Source organism: Schistocerca americana, chromosome 8 (genome assembly GCF_021461395.2).
Source record: "Schistocerca americana isolate TAMUIC-IGC-003095 chromosome 8, iqSchAmer2.1, whole genome shotgun sequence".
NCBI classification, from domain to species: domain Eukaryota; kingdom Metazoa; phylum Arthropoda; class Insecta; order Orthoptera; family Acrididae; genus Schistocerca; species Schistocerca americana.
The window spans coordinates 124,989,236-125,007,670 of NC_060126.1; the positions used below are offsets into that span (position 1 = coordinate 124,989,236).

Sequence of the window (18,435 nt, forward strand, 5' to 3'; positions counted from 1 at the left end):
TATTAGGATATGCGTTTTAGAGACCTATACTGAAAATGTTTTCGTGTCTTGGTCCATACTACGTCCTCCCAAAATGTGGAAAATAAAGAGCTTGCAGCAGCAGAGATTTGTTTCATAGTATCAAAGATGAAGACGGACTCATAGTTATTAATGTATGCATTTTAAAGCACATACTTACTGGACTTTTTTCCTTGTTTTGGTACAAGCAACACGACCCCAAAGTTTGAAATAGTATTTTTGAAACATCCTGTATAATAATACAATTTTGTTATCAACATATAATGTTACTACTCACGCCTTATTTACGAGGGCAAGTCAAAAAGTAAAGGGACTTTTGAAAAAAAGAATAGTTATGCTAACGATAGGAAACTGAAAAATGCATTATTTTCTACATAACTCCCTGCACTTCAACGTACTTCGTACAACGTTTCACAAGTTTTTTGACTCCACCGGAAAAAGGTTTTTTGGTTGCATATGTAACCAATTTAGCACCGCATCAATGACTTCTGTATCGGTTGCAAATCTTCTTCCCCTAAGCCCTTCCTTCAATGGTCCAGACATATGGAAATCGCTTGGAGCCAGGTCTGGACTGTAAGGCGTGTTTTCCAGCAGTTTGAATCCCAGTTCCTTTATCGTTTCGACCTGCCGTTTGGCAGAACGTAGCCGCAGAATGACACCTTTTCACAGTTTTCCGCAACGTTTGGATCTGATTGCAGGCTTCAGTTTAGTTCACACCACATAAAAATAATTCTCACTGTTCGAAGTTTCGCCTATTGGGGTGAAACGAACGGCTACCACACCTTTCATGTCCCAGAATAGTGTTAGTATAATCTTACCAGCTGATGGTTGACGTTTAAATTTTGTAACTTCTGGTGATGATGAGTGTTTCCAGACCATCCGGTTCGACATGATGCGCCCCAATTTCGTCTATAGTAACGATTTGCTGTAAAAATCGGTCTCCATCGCGACGATAATGAGCCAGACGTTTACGAGAGACGTCCATCCTTTGAACCTGCGCTGACAATTTTTTCGGTACACACCCTGCCCACACTTCCCAAAAATGTGGCCTTTCGTGTAAGATGGAATACGCTGAACCATAACTGATATGTAAAGTATTAGCGATTTCGTCCACTGTGATTCGTCTGTTTTCCATCACCATATCCTCAACGACATCCACGTTCAATTATTGAAGTCGATGACCTGTCCGATTTTTCCTAGTCGCATAGAAAAAATTCTTCCCTGTTTGAAGTTCGCTGTCCATGTAGATGTTGCGTAGCATTAGACAGGTGTCACCATACTGCTTTTGCATTTGACGAACAATTCCCGCAGGTTTAACAGCATACACAAACGAAAAGCGAATCACTGCCCTCATTTTCTCCTTGGTGCAGCTCGACAATGGAGCTGCCATGTTTCACGGTCTGCTACAATAGGACTTCTCCGCCTTCTTTTGCTTGTGCCTTTGTCCCGCGATTTCGCAGGGTCGGTATGGTTAGGGTCGGATTTGGCAAGATTAAAATAAGGGGTGGATGGATGCCCTTCCTGTTGCCACCCCACTACCTCTGAGAATGGAATTAGTGTAACCCAGCTGTCAGCATCTAGTGTAATCCATGGAATAGTGCGAACGCGTTCAGATGTTTGTGAGCAGTGGAACTGAGGCGGGATATGGGGACCAGACCGGTATTCAACTAGGGGGATGTGGAAAACTGCCTAAAAACCACATATAGGCTGGCTGGCTGGCACACCGGCCTTCGTCAGTAATCCGCTGGGCAGATTCGATCCGGGGCCGGCTCGCCTACCCGAGCCCAGGAAGCAGCACATTGGCGGGCCCAGAAAGCAACTAAAGCGCTCTTTTTTTTTTTTTTTTTTCTTTGCGCTCTCGGATAACCTGGCGGGTGGTCTGCTACAATACGAGTAAAGCGAGAACAAGAGTGACACATTGATTGTATAGAACTGTTGCGTACGACAATACTTCAGTGCTGGATACTAGCAGTGATACCAAGCCCTATGGCGAGAAATTGCAAATGTCCCTTTACTTTTTGGCTTCCCTTTGTATTTTCACTATCTGCACTCACAACGTCTGATCAAAAGTATCCGCACAACCCTAAATAATGCGCAAATTGTCACTAGATGTAGATGTCATGGAAGGTGCCCGCCTTTATAATAGATTCTGGGGGGGGGGGGGGGGGTTGTGTTGTCAGTAGAAAAGAAGTAACAGCAGAATGGATCGGCAAAGAGAACTCAGCGACTTCGAAGGTGGACTAGACATTGGGGCCACTAGAGTAACAGGTCCATCAGGGACATTTCAATCCTTCTAAAGCTGCCCATATCGACTGTTGGTGAAGTGATTGTGATGTGGAGACACGAAGGAGCAGCCACATCCAAAACAAAAATTGTTGAGCATTATGGAGTGTAGTTGAAAAAAAACAGCTAGAAATCAGTGGAAGAAATAACTCTTGAATTCCAAATGCTAATAGCAGTCCAGCCAACACAGTGACTGCTGCGAGATGAGTAAAAAAGAGTGGTGTATTATGGTCGAGCAGCTCCTCGAAAGCCTCACATGTCTGTAGCCAGAGCTAAGCAACGCTTGAGGTGATGTAAAGAGCTATTGGACAGCGGATGAGTGGAAGCGAGTGGTTTGCAGTCATGAATCACGCTGTACCCTTCGGCAATCCGGTGGAAGTCTTTGGGTTTCTCGGGGTGCCTCGGGAACGTTGTCTGACATCATCCAATGAGGAAGCACGGAGTTACAGGTGTTACGGTATGGGGGTATTTATTGTCGCTAGCGTGTGGTTCCCTTACTGTGCCTGAAGAAAACGTTAGATGCGGACGGATACGAACATAGTTTAGAGGACTATGTACAGGAGAGGAAACATTTGGAGACAATCCAGAATGAGATTTTCACTCTGCAGTGGAGTGTGCGCTGATATGAAACTCCCTGGCAGATTAAAACTGTGTGCCCGACCGAGACTCGAACTCGGGACCTTTGCCTTTTGCGGGCAACTGCTCTACCATCTGAGCTACCGAAGCACGACTCACGCCCGCTCCTCACAGCTTTACTTCTGCCAGTATCTCGTCTCCTACCTTCCAAACTTTACAGAAACTCTCTCAGATGGCAGAGCACTTGCCCGCGAAAGGCAAAGGTCCCGAGTTCGAATCTCGGTCGGGCACACAGTTGTAATCTGCCAGGAAGTTTCATTGGGAGACAATGATTGTATCGGCGTGACAATGAACGCTGTCATGAAGCAATGTCTGTGGGTTAATGGTTTGTGGACAATAACATTCCTGAAACAGACCAACCTGTCCAGAGTCCCGACCTGAACACAGTCCAAATGCTTTGGGATGAGTTAGAACGTCTGCTTCGGTACAGATCATACCGTCCAACATCACTACCTTCTCTGGTTTTCTTGGCTCTTTAGGAAAAATGGGTTGCCAGGCTCCAGATCCCTCATTGAACGTGTCCCCAGCATGTTATAAAGGCGAAGAGTAGACACACCCAACATTAATGTCCAGTAATAAGCGTAGAGATACATTTGATCAGATACTTTGTAAAAAGACCCGTCTCGTGTGTTTCGGAAACTTATTCCCTGGGTAAAGAATGAAAAGTGTGAAATGGGAGTATCATGTACCAACCTGTTGGCAGCAGCTGTAGGAGGTGGTGGTGCGGCAGGCTGACGAGGACATCTGGGAGCGCGTCTCGTCGAACATCTGGTCGATGCGCTGCTTGTAGATGGAGTAGACGCTGGTGGAGGCGGCGCTGTCACGGTCCCTGTCGGGCGCCTCCTCCTGCAGCCGGAAGCAGTAGGTGGGCTCCTGGTCCACGCAGCCACCCACGCCGACGGCGGGCGCCGCCCTGCTGGTCGCCGCCATGGCCGCTGCCTTGGGCGGCGGCACCAGCAGCGGCTCGTCGCCGCACTTCACCATCCTGCGGCGGTCAGGCCTCTGGGAAACCGACAACCAAAGGCTGCACACGTCAGCGATCTTTCGTGGCCTCAGCCGGGAAAAGGTGGTCACCTGCACGCCGAAGTTAAAGTGGGCCAAGCTGGGAGCAACAGCTGGGGAGTTGCTCATAAGATTCTCAGATGTGGTACAAGAGCGTTGTTAGCAAGCTACTAAGGAAATCTTGAACATGGCAGCAAACAAAGATCATACATTTAAGTGAAGTCGCAGTTGACAAACAGAAACTGAACAAAAACAAAATGAGCGTAAGTAGAGCGGTGCGAGAAGCATTCAACGAATTACACTGAGGAGCCAAAGAAACTGATACACCTGCCTAATACCGTGTAGAGCCCTCGCGACCACGCAGAAATGCCGCAACACTACATGGCATGATCTCGACTAATGTCTGAAGTAGTACTGGAGGGAAATGACAGTATGAATCCTGCAGGGCTGCCCATAAATCCGTAAGGGTACGAGAGGGTGGAAATCTCTTCTGAACAGCACGTTGCAAGGCATCCCAGATATGCTCAATAATGTTCATGTCTGGGGCGTTTGGTGACCAGCGGAAGTATTTAACCTTAGAACAGCGTTCCCGGAGCCACCCTGTAGCAATTCTGGACATGTGGCGTGTCGCATTGTCCTGCTGGAATTGCCCAAGTCCCTCGGAATGCACAATGGACATGAAGGGATGCAAGTGACCAGACAGGATGCTTACGTATGTGTTACCTGTCAGAGTCGTAGCTGGACGTATCAGTGTTCAAAATGCTTCAAATGGCTCTAAGCACTATGGGACTTAACATCTGAGGTCATAAACCTAACTAACCTAAGGACATCACACACATCCATGCCCGAGGCAGGATACGAACCTACGACCGTAGCAGCAGCACAGTTCCGGACTGAAGCACCTAGAACCGCTCGGCCACAGCGGCCGGCCATATCAGGGGCCCCATATCACTCCAACTGTACATGCCCCGCATCATTATGGAGCCTCCACCAGCTGAAACAGCCCCCTAGCCGAGCGATCTAAGGCGTTCTAATCATGGACGGTGCGGCTGGTCCTGGCGGAGGTTCGAGTCCTCCCTCGGGCATGGATGTGTGTGTTTGTCCTTAGGATAATTTAGGTTAAGTAGTGTGACTGATGACCTTAGCAGTTAAGTCCCATAAGATTTCACACACATTTGAGCATTTTTTTGAAACAGCCCCTACTGACATACAGGGTCCATGGATTCGTGATGTTGTCTCCATATCCGTACACGTCCATGCGCTCGATACAGTTTGAAACTAGACACATCCGACCAGGCGACATGTTTCCACTCATCAACAATCCAATGTCGGTGTTTAAGGGCCCAAGCGAGGCGTAAAACTTTGTGTCGTGCAGTCATCAGGAGAACACGAGTGGGCCTTCGCCTCCGAAAGCACATATTGATGATGTTCCGTTGAATGTTTCGCACCCTGACACTTGTTGATGGCCCAGCATTGAAACCTGAAGCAATTTGCGGAAGGGTTGCACTTCTGTCACGTTGAACGATTCTCTTCAGTTGTCGTTGGTCCCGTTCTTGCAGGATCTTCTTCCGGCCGCAGCGATGTTGAACATTTGTTTTACAGTTTTCCTGATATTCACGGTACACTCCTGGAATGCTCGTACGGAAAGATCCCCACTTCATCGCTACCTCGAAGATACTGTGTCGCATCGCTCGTGCGCCGGCTATAACACCACGTTCGAACTCACTTAAATCTTGATGGTAACCTGGTATTGTAGCAGCAGTAACACATCTAACAACTGCGCCAGACACTTGTTGTGTTATATAGGCGTTGCCGACCGCAGCGCCATATTCTGCCCGTTTACATACCTCTGTATTTGAACACGCATGCCTAAACCCGTTTACCGAGCGAGGTGGCGCAGTGGTTAGCACACTGGACTCGCATTCGGGAGGACGACGGTTCAATCCCGCGTCCAGCCATCCTGATTTAGGTTTTCCGTGATTTCCCTAAATCGCTCCAGGCAAATGCCGGGATGGTTCCTCTGAAAGGGCACTGCCGACTTCCTTCCCCGTCCTTCCCTAATCCGATGAGACTGATGACCTCGCTGTTTGGTCTCTTCCCCCAACCAACCAACCAACCAACCTAAACCCGTTTCTTTGGCGCTTCAGTGTTGAAAGCTTAACATCGGTTTGCAGCAGAATTTCAGAACATACTGTGACGTCTAAAATAACTAATTTCCTAGAGACCGAAAGGCTTATGTCCACCTGTCAGCATGGTTTTAGAAAGTGTCACTCATACGAAATTCAGCTTGTCCTTTTCTCACATTATATACTACGAACTATAATAAAGGACAACACGCATATTCTATATTTGCAGATTTCCGGAAAGCATTTGACACTGTGCCACAGTGCAGAGAATTAACTAAGATATTAAGTATGGAATAGGTTCCCAGATGTGAGTGGCTAGAAGACTTAAGTAATAGAACCCAGTATGATGTTCTCGACGGCGAGTCTTCATCAGAGGCAAGGGTATCATCAGGAGAGTCCGACGGAAGCGTGATAGGACTACTGTTATTTTCTATATACATAAATAACCTACCGGATAGCGTGGGCAGCGATCTGTGGTTGTTTGCTGATGATACTGTGACTACGGAATGGTGTCGACGTTGAGTGATTGTTGGAGGATACAAAGTGATTTAGACAAAATTTCTAGTTGGTGTGATGAATGGCAGCTAGCTCTAAATGTTGAAAAATGTGAGTTAATGCGGGTTAATAGGAAAAACGAACCAGTAATGTTCGATACGGCATCAATAGCCTCCTAATTTACACAATCACGTCGTTTTAATTTCTGGTCGTAACGATGCAATGCGATATGAAATGGAACGAGAATGTGACGATTGTGGTAGGGAAGGCGAATGGTCGATATCGGTTTACAGGGAGAATTTTAGGAAACTGTGACTCATCTGTAAAGGAAACTGAATATAGAACGCTAGTGCGACCTATTCTTGAGTACTGCTCGAGTGTTTGGGATCCGCTCAAGGTCGGATTAATGATAGACAACGAAGCATTTCAGAGTCGGGCTGCTAGGTTTGTTACTGATGGTTTCGAATAATACTCGAGTACTACGCAGATGCCCGCCCGCTTAGCCGAGCGGTCTAACGCACGGTTTTCCGGAGCGGGAAGGAGCGCCTCGTCCACCGCACGAATCCACCCGGCGGACTTGTGTCGAGGTCCGGTGAGCCGGCCAGTCTGTGGATGGTTTTTAGGCGGTTTTCCATCTGCCTCGGAGAATGCAGGCTGGTTCCCCTTATTCTGCCTCAGAGCAATATTGCCGTCATTGCGGGGCTTGTGTGCCTCAATGATACAAATAGCTGTTCCGTACACCGTTTTGGCGTATAAGCAACATCAGCGCGGTAACTACAGTGGCAGCTGGAACTAATAACCACAAACAATATATGTGCACTCCACCAGTCAGTTACGACATAGCAAAGCAGTGCACGTACCGCCTTAGTGTGTCAACGTTGATGCACAAGAAATCCCAGTGGTGTAACATCTCTAAACTATGTGATTTTTTATTTCATTTACACGTCAAGTGCCGTAGGACCAAATTGAGGAGCAAATATACAAGGTCATGGAATGTGTCAGTACATGAAATTACAACATAAAAGTAATAACAGATAAAAATAAAACGCTTATGAACCCGAAAAAGTCGATCCGTAAGTTTATGTACACCCAATCAACAATACAACAGGAATCAGCTTAATTTTTCAAGGAACTCCAAGACAGACTAGATGGAGTGACCCATGAAGAAACCCTTCAGTTACGATTTGAAAGCGCGTGAATTACTGCTAAAATTTTTGAATTCAAGTGGTAGCTTATTGAAAATGGATGCAACAATATACTGCACATCTTTCTGCACAAAAGTTAAGGAAGTCCGATCCAAATGCAGCTTGGATTTCTGCCGAGTATTAACTGAGTGTAAGCTGCTTATTCTTGGGAATAAGCTAATATTGTTAACAAGAAACGACAGCAAGGTATATATATATATATATATATATATATATATATATATATATATATATATATATACCAATGTCAAAATACCCAGACTCGTGAACAGGGGTTGACAAGAGGTTCGTGAACATACACCACTTATTGCCCAAATCGCCCGTTTCTGAGCCAAAAATATCCTTTTAGAATGGGAAGAGTTACCCCAAAATATAATACCATACGACATAAACGAATGAAAATAAGCACAGTACACTAGTTTTTGTGTCGAACGATCACTCACTACAGATACCGTTCGAATAGTAAAAATGGCAGCATTAAGGCTTTGAACAAGATGCCGAACGTGGCCTTTCCACGACAGTTTATTATCTATCTGAACACCTAGAAATTTGAACTGTTCAGTTTCACTAATCATATGCCCATTCTGCGACGTTAAAACGTCAGATTTTGTTGAATTGTGTGTTAGAAACTGTAAGAACTGAGTCTTACCGTGATTTAGCATTAGTGTATTTTCTACAAGCCATGAACTTATGTCTTGAACTGCACTGTTTGAAACCGAGGCAATGTTGCACCAACATCCTTTACTTCCAAGCTAGTCACCAACAAACAGAAATATTTAGGAGTTACCCGTAATACTAGAGGGCATATCATACATATAAATTAGGAACAGGAGTGGTCCCAACACTGATCCTTGTGCACCCCCCATTTGACGTACCTCACTCAGACCCCACATCACAGCCATTCTCAGCACTCTGAATAATGACCTTTTGCTGTCTGTCGTTAAAGTAAGAGGTGGACCGGTTCTGGGCTACCCACCGTATTCCGTAATGGTCCAACTTCTGGAGCACCATCAAACGCCTTAGTTAAACAAAAAAAAAAAAAAAAAAATCTGCCTAGCGTTCGAAACCTTTTGTTTAACCCATCCAGTACCTCACAGAGAAAAGAGAATATAGCATTTTCAGTTGTTAAGCGACTTCTAAAGCCGAACTGTGCATTTGATAGCAAATCGTGTGATACTTAATGATCAGTTACATACACAGCCTTTTTAATATCTTTAGCAAACACTGACGGCATGGAAATAGGTCTAAAATTGTCTACATTATCCCTTTCTGCCTTTTTATAAAGCGGTTTTACTAATGAGTACTTCAATCGTTCAGGAAACTGACCATTTCTAAAGGAAAGATTACAAATATGGCTAAATATAGGGCTAACATGTGCAGCACAGTACTTTAATTTCTGGTAGGCACTCCATCATAACCATGAGAGTCCTTAGTCTTCAGTGATTTAATTATTGACTCAATCTCCCACTTGTCACAGAGGAGTATTTCAGACATCAACCTCGGAAAGGTATTTGCCAAGAGAATTATATGATACCCTGTAGAAGCTAAATTTACATTTAATTCACCAGCAATGCTCAGAAAGTGATTGTTAAATACTGTACATGTATCTGATTTATCGGTAACAGAAATATTTTACTGCGAATTGACTTTATATCGTCGACCTTGTGCTGCTGACCAGATACTTCCTTCACAACTGACCATATGGTTATGGTTTTCATTTTATCCTGTGAATTAGCTATTCTATTTGCATACCACATATTCTTTGCCTTCCTAATAATGTTTTTAAGCACCTTACAATACTGTTTGTAATGGGCTACTGCAGCTTGATTGTGACTATTCCTAACATTTTGATATAATTTCCGCTTTGTTCTACATGATATCCTTATCCCACTAGTCTGCCACACGGGCTGCCTATTACGTTAGTACACCGTTTAGAACGTTATAATGGAAATCAACTCTCAAAGAGCATGAGAAATGTGTTAAGGAAAGCATTATATTTATCATCTATGTTATTGGCACGCTAAACATCCTGCCAATCTTGTTCCTTGCAAAGGTTTGAAAACTCTCTATTGCTGTTGGATTAACTTTTCTACATAGTTTCTAATTACATGTGACATTTATTTGAGAACAAAAGCCTGTCAGTGTCAAAATTTGTGTATCATGGTCTGAAAGGCCATTCACGCTTTTACTAACTGAATGCCCAACTAGTAATGAAGAATGAATAAAAATATGAATGTAACACCATCTTCTGGTGGAGTATGGGACTACGGCTGTTCAATGTTTAATAAAAACAATACCAATCGCCATTATATCGGTTTATTTCTAAGCAGCCAGTTTCATTGCGTCATTTTCAGGCCAAAACTGTTCCAATCCAGTAAAATTGTGTTACAAATATAGCAGTGCCTTTAACTGGTCTCGTAATAGCTAATACAGGCATACGTGCTCGTTGGACAACAGTCAGCAACCAACGAGCACGTATGCCCGTAATTTTATGTATTTTTATTGTATTTCACCATATATAAATATATATAAGGTAATTCTATGTATTTTTATAATACATACATTTTCATAATAATAAAAATACATAAAATTACAATGATCTCTTTAACTATTAAAATTCATCCAGTAATTATGTTAAAACAAATGAAAAATCAATTTGTAGATGGTGCAGATTAAAAAACTAAGAAGACTTGTTTTTATAAAAGCTTAAACCAATTCTAAAATTACAAAATAACTTATACATTGTGAATATATATATATATATAGGGTGGTCCGTTGATAGTGACCGGACCACATATCTCACGAAATAAGCATCAAACGAAAAAACTACAAAGAATGAAACTCGTCTAGCTTGAAGGGGGAAACCAGATGGCGCTAAGGTTGGCCCTTTAGATGGCGCTGCCATAGGTCAAACGGATATCAACTGCGTTTTTTAAAAATAGTAACCTTCATTTATTATTACATACTCGTGTAGTACGTAAAGAAATATGAATGTTTTAGTTGGACCACTTTTTTCGCTTTGTGATACATGGCGCTGTAATAGTCACAAACGTCTAAGTACGTGGTATCACGTAATATTCCGCCAGTGCAGACGGTATTTGCTTCGCGATACATTACCCGTGTTAAAATCGCCCGTTTACCAATTGCGGAAAAGGTCAATATCGTGTTGATGTATGGCTATTGTAATCAAAATGCCCAATGGGCGTGTCCTATCCATGCTGCTCGGTATCCTGGACAACATCATCCAAGTGTCCGGACAGTTCGCCGGATAGTTACGTTATTTAAGGAAACAGGAAGTGTTCAGCCACATGTGAAACGTCAGCCACGACCTACAACAAATAATGATGCCCACGTAGGTGTCATAGCTGCTGTCGCGGCTAATCCGCACATCAGTAGCAGACAAATTGCGCGAGAATCAGGAATCTCAAAAACGTCTGTGTTGAGAATGCTACATCAACATCGATTGCACCCGTACCATATTTCTATGTACCAGGAATTGCATGGCGGCGACTGTGAACGTCGTGTACAGTTCTGTCACTGGGATCCAGCATGGCGTTCCGTATTACCACCGAGCGGGGTGGCGCAGTCGTTAGACACTGGACTCGCATTCGGGAGGACGACGATTCAATCACGCGTCCGGCCATCCTGATTTAGGTCTTCCGTGATTTCCCTAAAATCACTCCAGGCAAATGCCGGGATGGTTCCTCTGAAACGGCACGGCCGACTTCCTTCCCAATCCTTCCCTAATCCGATGAGACCGATGACCACGCTGTCTGGTCTCCTTCCCCAAACTAACCAACCAACCGTATTACCCTCCTGAACCCACCGATTCCATATTCTGCTAACAGTCATTGGATCTCGACCAACGCGAGCAGCAATGTCGTGATACGATAAACCGCAATCGCGATAGGCTACAATCCGACCTTTATCAAAGTCGGAAATGTGATGGTACACATTTCTCCTTCTTACACGAGCCATCACAACAACGTTTCACCAGGCAACGCCGGTCAACTGCTGTTTGTGTATGAGAAATGGGTTGGAAACTTTCCTCATGTCAGCACGTTGTAGGTGTCGCCACCGGCGCCAACCTTGTGTGAATGCTCTGAAAAGCTAATCATTTGCATATCACAGCATCTTCTTCCTGTCGGTTAAATTTCGCGTCTGTAGTAAGTCATCTTCGTGGTGTAGAAATTTTAATGGCCAGTAGTATATATATTGCACGTTGAGTGCATATTCATCTCGTGCAAATTGGGTTACATTATCGAAGTACCTTAAGAGGTTGTCAAGTTAACGGTGTTAGGATCTCAAGGAATTGCAATGTACAAAATGGTTCATAAAATCTTATCTCTGGTTTTATATATATGAAAACTAACGTAATTCGGTTTGGTGGTAACAGAAATGCAGAAACAATCACTAGCATTGGCTACTGGGAAAACGGCTTGGTTCATGAGCTATGAATTTTGTCCTCACATTATGATCTGTCGGCTAGCACTGCATAATGACTTGGATATAATGGTACGTAAATTTCCCCTCTTGGCAGGTCCCCGGACTCGCACACGCTCAGTAGACATTCGCGCGCCGGAGATCACCGCCATCAGTGTTTCACCGTCACACTCCATCGTTCACCAGTGCCATCGTCTTCTTCAGTGTTTGTGCGTCGTATCAACAGTTTGCAGTGTGGATTATCGTCGAGTGTGAACGGCTTCGTGTTTGTCTTTCTGTGCCTACTGTTTTATTGCCCACCGTTCTGTAACTTATGTATCTTTTCAGTGTTTCTTCTCTTTGTGTATCCTCTGGCTGAAGAGCGGCGCTGTATGCCGCTGCCAGCCTACCTGATTGTTCAGGAGTTAAAATCACAATAAAGTAAAAAAAAAATGGTACGTAAATTTACGTTGTACATGCTGAATACAACTGTGATACGGTTTTCATCTATATTTAAACGCCTGATTGTCAATATATTACCGGCGAGGTGGCCGAGCGGTTCTAGGTGCTACAGTCTGGAACCGCGGGACCGCTAATTTCGCAGGTTCGAATCCTGCCTCGGGCATCGATGTGTTTGATGTCCTTAGGTTAGTTAGGTTTAAGTAGTTCTAAGTTCTAGGGGACTGATGACCTCAGAAGTTAATTCCCATAGTGCTCAGAGCCATTTGAACCATTTGTCATTATATTCTTCTATTCATGTAGCACTGAATATAACTACACAGTAGATAAAATCGGTCTGCAATAAACAGATTAAAAATTCACGACTGGTGCTGCCCTTCCTCCTATCGTGAAACGAAGATTCCATATCTCGTACAGCTTCCAAGTTATTATTTTTTGAAATGACAGCTAGACTTCATGGACACGCTATACTTTTGTTAATAAGCTTGGACGTGGTACCGAGTCAATTTTTTCCCGAAGTCGAGAAGTATTTTGGTCCATGGCTTTGAGGATATCTTGTAAGAAGAGGGCAAGGGAAGTGTGAAATGACCGATAGCTTCGGAATCCACGGTAGCTGGTGCGAAGGAGACAATTCTGTTCGAGATACATTACATCTGTGCTAGCGATTTAAGTGAAACTTTTCTTATATGGAGGTTTCATAGTCAGAACTCTTTACCTTCCAGGGACGAAAAGGTACATTATAACTTTGAATAAATTTTAATACTTTTAGTTTGACCACATTTTCAATAAATACCAAGGAATTGAAAATCCATGAAACACGTACACTACGGAAGCTCTCCGAAGCAGGAGAGAAACGGTTGAAATGTTTGCACCTCGTCGCTGAAGTGTAACCATAGGCCTGAAATATTTAGTCTAGCAACAGAATACAGGCATTTCAATGGACAAACTGCTGGGTACGATAAGTCAAAATAAAGCAATGAGTCTGCGAGTGTGTTCTAGGCATTATACACTCTAAGAGGGGGAGAAAAAGAGACACATCACAGAGAAGCAAATGGCCTCAATTTAAGAAAAATTGCGTGATTTATTCAGGAGAAAGAGCTTCACAAATTAAGCAAGCTAATAATACGTTGGTCCATCTCTGGCCTTTATGCAAGCAGTTATTCGGCTTGGCACTGACTGAAAGAGTTGTTGGATGTCCTATTGAGGAATATAGTACCAAATTTTGTCCAAATGGCGAGATAGATCGTCAAAATTGAGAGCTGCTTGGAGAACCCTACGCATAACACTTCAAACGTTACTTCATATCATAGCAGGGCCTCTTTGGTTGTTGTCCGCGGAACCTCACAGCACCGTGGTACGTCGACAGTATTGGACGCCCAGATTCATTTCAACAAGATAATGCCCACCCGCACACGGGGAGAGTTTCTACTGATTGTTTTCGTACTTGACGAAGCCTACCTTGGCCAACAAGGTCGCCGGATCTTTCCCCAGTTGAGAATGTTTGGAGCGTAACGGACAGGGCTTTCCAACCAGCTCGGAATTTTGACTATCTAACGCGCCAATTGGACAGAACCTGGCACGGCATACCGAAGATTTGACATCTGTCGCAAGAGTCCTTCATGAGGTATTTTCTCAAGAAGGCCACTTGAAAAGAAGATGGTCTGTGTAACAATGTGGTTTCATATCTGTAAATGTGTTATTGTGTAGCTGTTCATGATCAAGTGATCATACTGAAGTGGTGTGTATGTTCTCAGAGAGGCATCAACAGATTTGACTGCATAATTCCTGTGGCCCTTACCTGTAATGTGTGACGTCCTCTTCGTCGCGTTGGCGCGGTGTCTCGGCGCCAATGTCCGCCTCAGCATCCCGGTCCGTCACCTGCACACACGTAACGCAAACATTTACTTCAAACTTTCCGCGAAGACTTTCTCAGGTGAATGACGTAGCTGTAAGCGGAAACAAACCCGCATTATTTGCTTCTGCAGCACTCGGTCTCACTGTGAAAGAATTGTTTGCGCGAAGTAAGAGTGGATATGGGGCTACCGGTTACAAAGCTAGAGAAGCGCTTTTTAGGAAGTCTCGCAATTCTCACCTACCAACACGGTCGCCCATAGAAATTTACCTATGAGGTGCAAGATTCTAAAATTTCCACTTGTATATAAACGATTTGGCGAGTTTGAGAACATGTTGCACATCAAATCTGTATCTGGCAGCAAGTGCAGAAAACACGTTGCATTTCGGATGCTTGATAATTTAGTCAATATTTTATTCATATAAAGTACTCATGATCATCATCCTTCTCTTCCTCCTCCTTCTCCTTTCTTCTCCTCTACACCATGGAACCTGTTGTGGCTACAGTTCTAAACAGTTCCATCGTTTTTCTTGGTCAACTTGCGTCACTTACCCCTATGAGTATATATAGCAAATCTTTTTTGGAATATCTTCAGTTTACAGAATGAGATTTTCACTCTGCAGCGGAGTGTGCGCTGATATGAAACTTCCTGGCAGATTAAAACTGTGTGCCCGACTGAGGCTAGAACTCGGGACCTTTGCCTTTGCGGGCAAGTGCTCCACCATCTGAGCTACCGAAGCACGACTCACGCCCGCTACTCACAGCTTTACTTCTGCCAGTACTTCGTCTCCTACCTTCCAAACTTTACAGAAGCTCTCCTGCGAACCTTGCAGAACTAGCACTCCTGAAAGAAAGGATATTGCGGAGACATGGCTTAGCCACAGTCTGGGGGATGTTTCCAGAATGAGATTTTCACTCTGCAGCGGAGTGTGCACTGATATGAAGCTTCCTGGCAGATTAAAACTGTGTGCCCGACCAAGACTCGAACTCGGGACCTTTGCCTTTCGCGGGCAAGTGCTCTACCATCTGAGCTACCGAAGCACGACTCACGCCTGGTACTCAAAGCTTTACTTCTGCCAGTACCTCGTCTCCTACCTTCCAAACTTTACAGAAGCTCTCCTGCGAACCTTGCAGAACTAGCAGATGATAGAGAACTTGCCCGCGAAAGGCAAAGGACCCGAGTTCGAGTCTCGGTCGGGCACACAGTTTTAATCTGCCAGGAAGTTTCATATCAGCGCACACTCCGCCGCAGAGTGAAAATCTCATTCTGGAAACATCCCCCAGGCTGTGGCTAAGCCATGTCTCCGCAATATCCTTTCTTTCAGGAGTGCTAGTCCTGCAAGGTTCGCAGGAGAGCTTCTGTAAAGTTTGGAAGGTAGGAGACGAGGTACTGGCAGAAGTAAAGCTGTGAGTACCGGGCGTGAGTCGTGCTTCGGTAGCTCATATGGTAGAGCACTTGCCCGCGAAAAGCAAAGGTCCCGAGTTCGAGTCTCGGTCGGGCACACAGTTTTAATCTGCCAGGAAGTTTCATCTTCAGTTTACTTTTTCCTTCCATTTCCACTTGTTTGCGTAGATTTCCTCCGTTATTGCAAATATTTTAAGCTCATTTTTAATATCTTCTAGTATACATCCTCTAACTGGTTTGGGAAATATCAATTCTGACGTCACAGTTCGGTTGCGTATTCCTTGTTTCGTATCTACGCCTCAGATCAGTTGCGTTTCTTTAGTTGTCCCTGTCTTTAATGTTATTTTTATAGTTCCTCCGACACCGTGAAATTTTGCTTTACGTCTTTATCATAATTAATCGCTGCCCACGTAGTTAAAATGACTTAGTTGCCCGATTGATTTGTTTTTTATCACTACTTTTGATCTCACCTGTTATTTCTCCCGGAATATTATTAACCTCGTCTTTTCTACAGATATTTTGAAATTACTGTTCTAACCAACTTGGTTTAATGTAACGTGACATACTGTGAGTCCTGGAAGGTAAACATGCTTTGACAACATATATAAAATACATCTCTTTCTGTTATTATGAACACGTATTTCACTTCTTCGATTTAACGATTTGCAATAATGGGCCCATATGATTAAATCCAGCGTATCCAACAAGTTGGGAAATAGAGCTAGAAAATGTTCACAGAAGAAATTTTTATTCATAAACCAGTAACGTCCGGTTTTCACTGAAAATTAAAAAAGCAGAAACAGAATAAATTCTGAACAGCTTGGTTACTAACGAACATAAAAAGCTTTGCTGGTTGAGACAGATGGACAGGCACTGGCGGAGCAAGTGCTGCATAAGACCGACCACATAATAAAATTAGCCGGCCTGCAAGTGGTCGCTGTGGAGAAGAGCTACCACGCCCGCTTCATTAGAGAAGCCACTAAAAATCGTAAACATGAAAACAGTTTTAACAAGAAATACGAAGGCCACGAGATAAGCGTATCTGTGATTCCTGTGCTGCAACGAATGATTCTTGCAACTCACAATGTTAAGCTACAGCGGTAAAGCGGTAATTTACAGAGAAAGCCCAGTATTGGCGAGCGACGGGATGCCACAGTCAGTGCCCCCATTGTCACCCGTGGATGCTACACCACGTACCAATATGGGTGTTTCAGCATAGGTCGATACCTCGTACCTCAGAATCGCTTGTGCTATTGATCTGTAATGTAATCATTTCATGTACTCCATATGCACTGTTGCAACGACAGATCTACAGTGACTTGGAAACCTCTAAAAGGCTACACTAATTTTTTCCGGTAGTGTATATTTTCCCATACCTAAAAATGAAAAACTCAGATAGTTATACTTTACCTGAAATTGTGTTAACATTACCTCACTGTTTTAAAAAACAAATAACCTTCACTGTTTGAGTTCACAACAACTGCGCTGATAAGTACATATTACAGCTAACAACAACCATCCAACAATAACGAATTATCATCTACATCTACATCTGCATGGATACTATGCAAATCACATCTAAGTGCCCGGTAGAGGGTTCATCGAACCACCTACACAATTCTCTATTATTCCAATCTCGTACAGCGCGCGGAAAGAATGAACACCTATATCTTTCCGTACGAGTTCTGACTTCCCTAATTTTATCGTGGTGATCTTTCTACATATGTAGGTCGGTGTCAACAAATATTTTCGCATTCGGAGGAGAAAGTTGGTGATTGAAATTTCGTGAGAAGATTCCGACGCAACGAAAAGCGCCTTTCTTTTAATGATTTCCAGCCCAAATCCTGTATAATTTCTGTGACACTCTCTCCCATATTTCGTGATAATACAAAACGTGCCGCCTTGCTTTGAACTTTTTCTATGTACTCCGTCAGTCCTATCTGGTAAGGATCCCACACCGCGCAGCAGCATTCTAAAAGAGGACGGACAAGCGTAGTGTAGGCAGTTACATTTTCTAAGTGTCCTGCCAATAAAACTCAGTCTTTGGTTAGCCTTCCCCACAACATTTTCTATGTGTTCTTTCCAATTTAAGTTGTTCGTAATTGTAATACCTAGGTATTTAGTTGAATTTACGGCTTTTAGATTAGACTGATTTATCGTGTAACCCATGTTTAACGAGTTCCTTTTAGCACTCATGTGTATGACCTCGCTTTTCGTTATTTAGGGTCAATTGTCACTTTTCGCACCATTCAGATATTTTTTCTAAATCGTTTTGCAGTTTGTTTTGTTCTTAAAACTGAGAAGTTTAGAAACAAGTTATAATGCTTTCTCAGCTCATTATAGAAAACTTCGAACACTGCCTTACTTCTTTGCTCTTGCAGCTTATTCTCGTTTCTCTGGCCTTACTGGTCTGAGCAGTCGCATGAACTACGTAATACTATTTCATCCTTTGCATCCGTATCATTGCACAACGAGAGCTCAGAGCTCATATTGATTTCTGCCCTGGAACTACAGTGTGGTAGTGGTAGAGAC

General features: G+C 43.7%; 1 protein-coding gene across 1 annotated transcript in view; it reads right to left on the bottom strand.

Moving 5' to 3' along the window:
* LOC124545622 overlaps positions 1-18,435 on the bottom strand; it is a 247,759-nt gene that overhangs the window by 83,210 nt on the left and 146,114 nt on the right. Inside the window, exons 2-3 of the mRNA XM_047124569.1 lie at positions 14,445-14,524; positions 3,631-3,939 (exon numbers count right to left, since the gene is read on the bottom strand). Coding sequence (XP_046980525.1) covers positions 3,631-3,921 — 291 coding nt within the window. The 5' untranslated portion in view covers positions 3,922-3,939; positions 14,445-14,524. The remainder of the gene's footprint in view (positions 1-3,630; positions 3,940-14,444; positions 14,525-18,435) is intronic.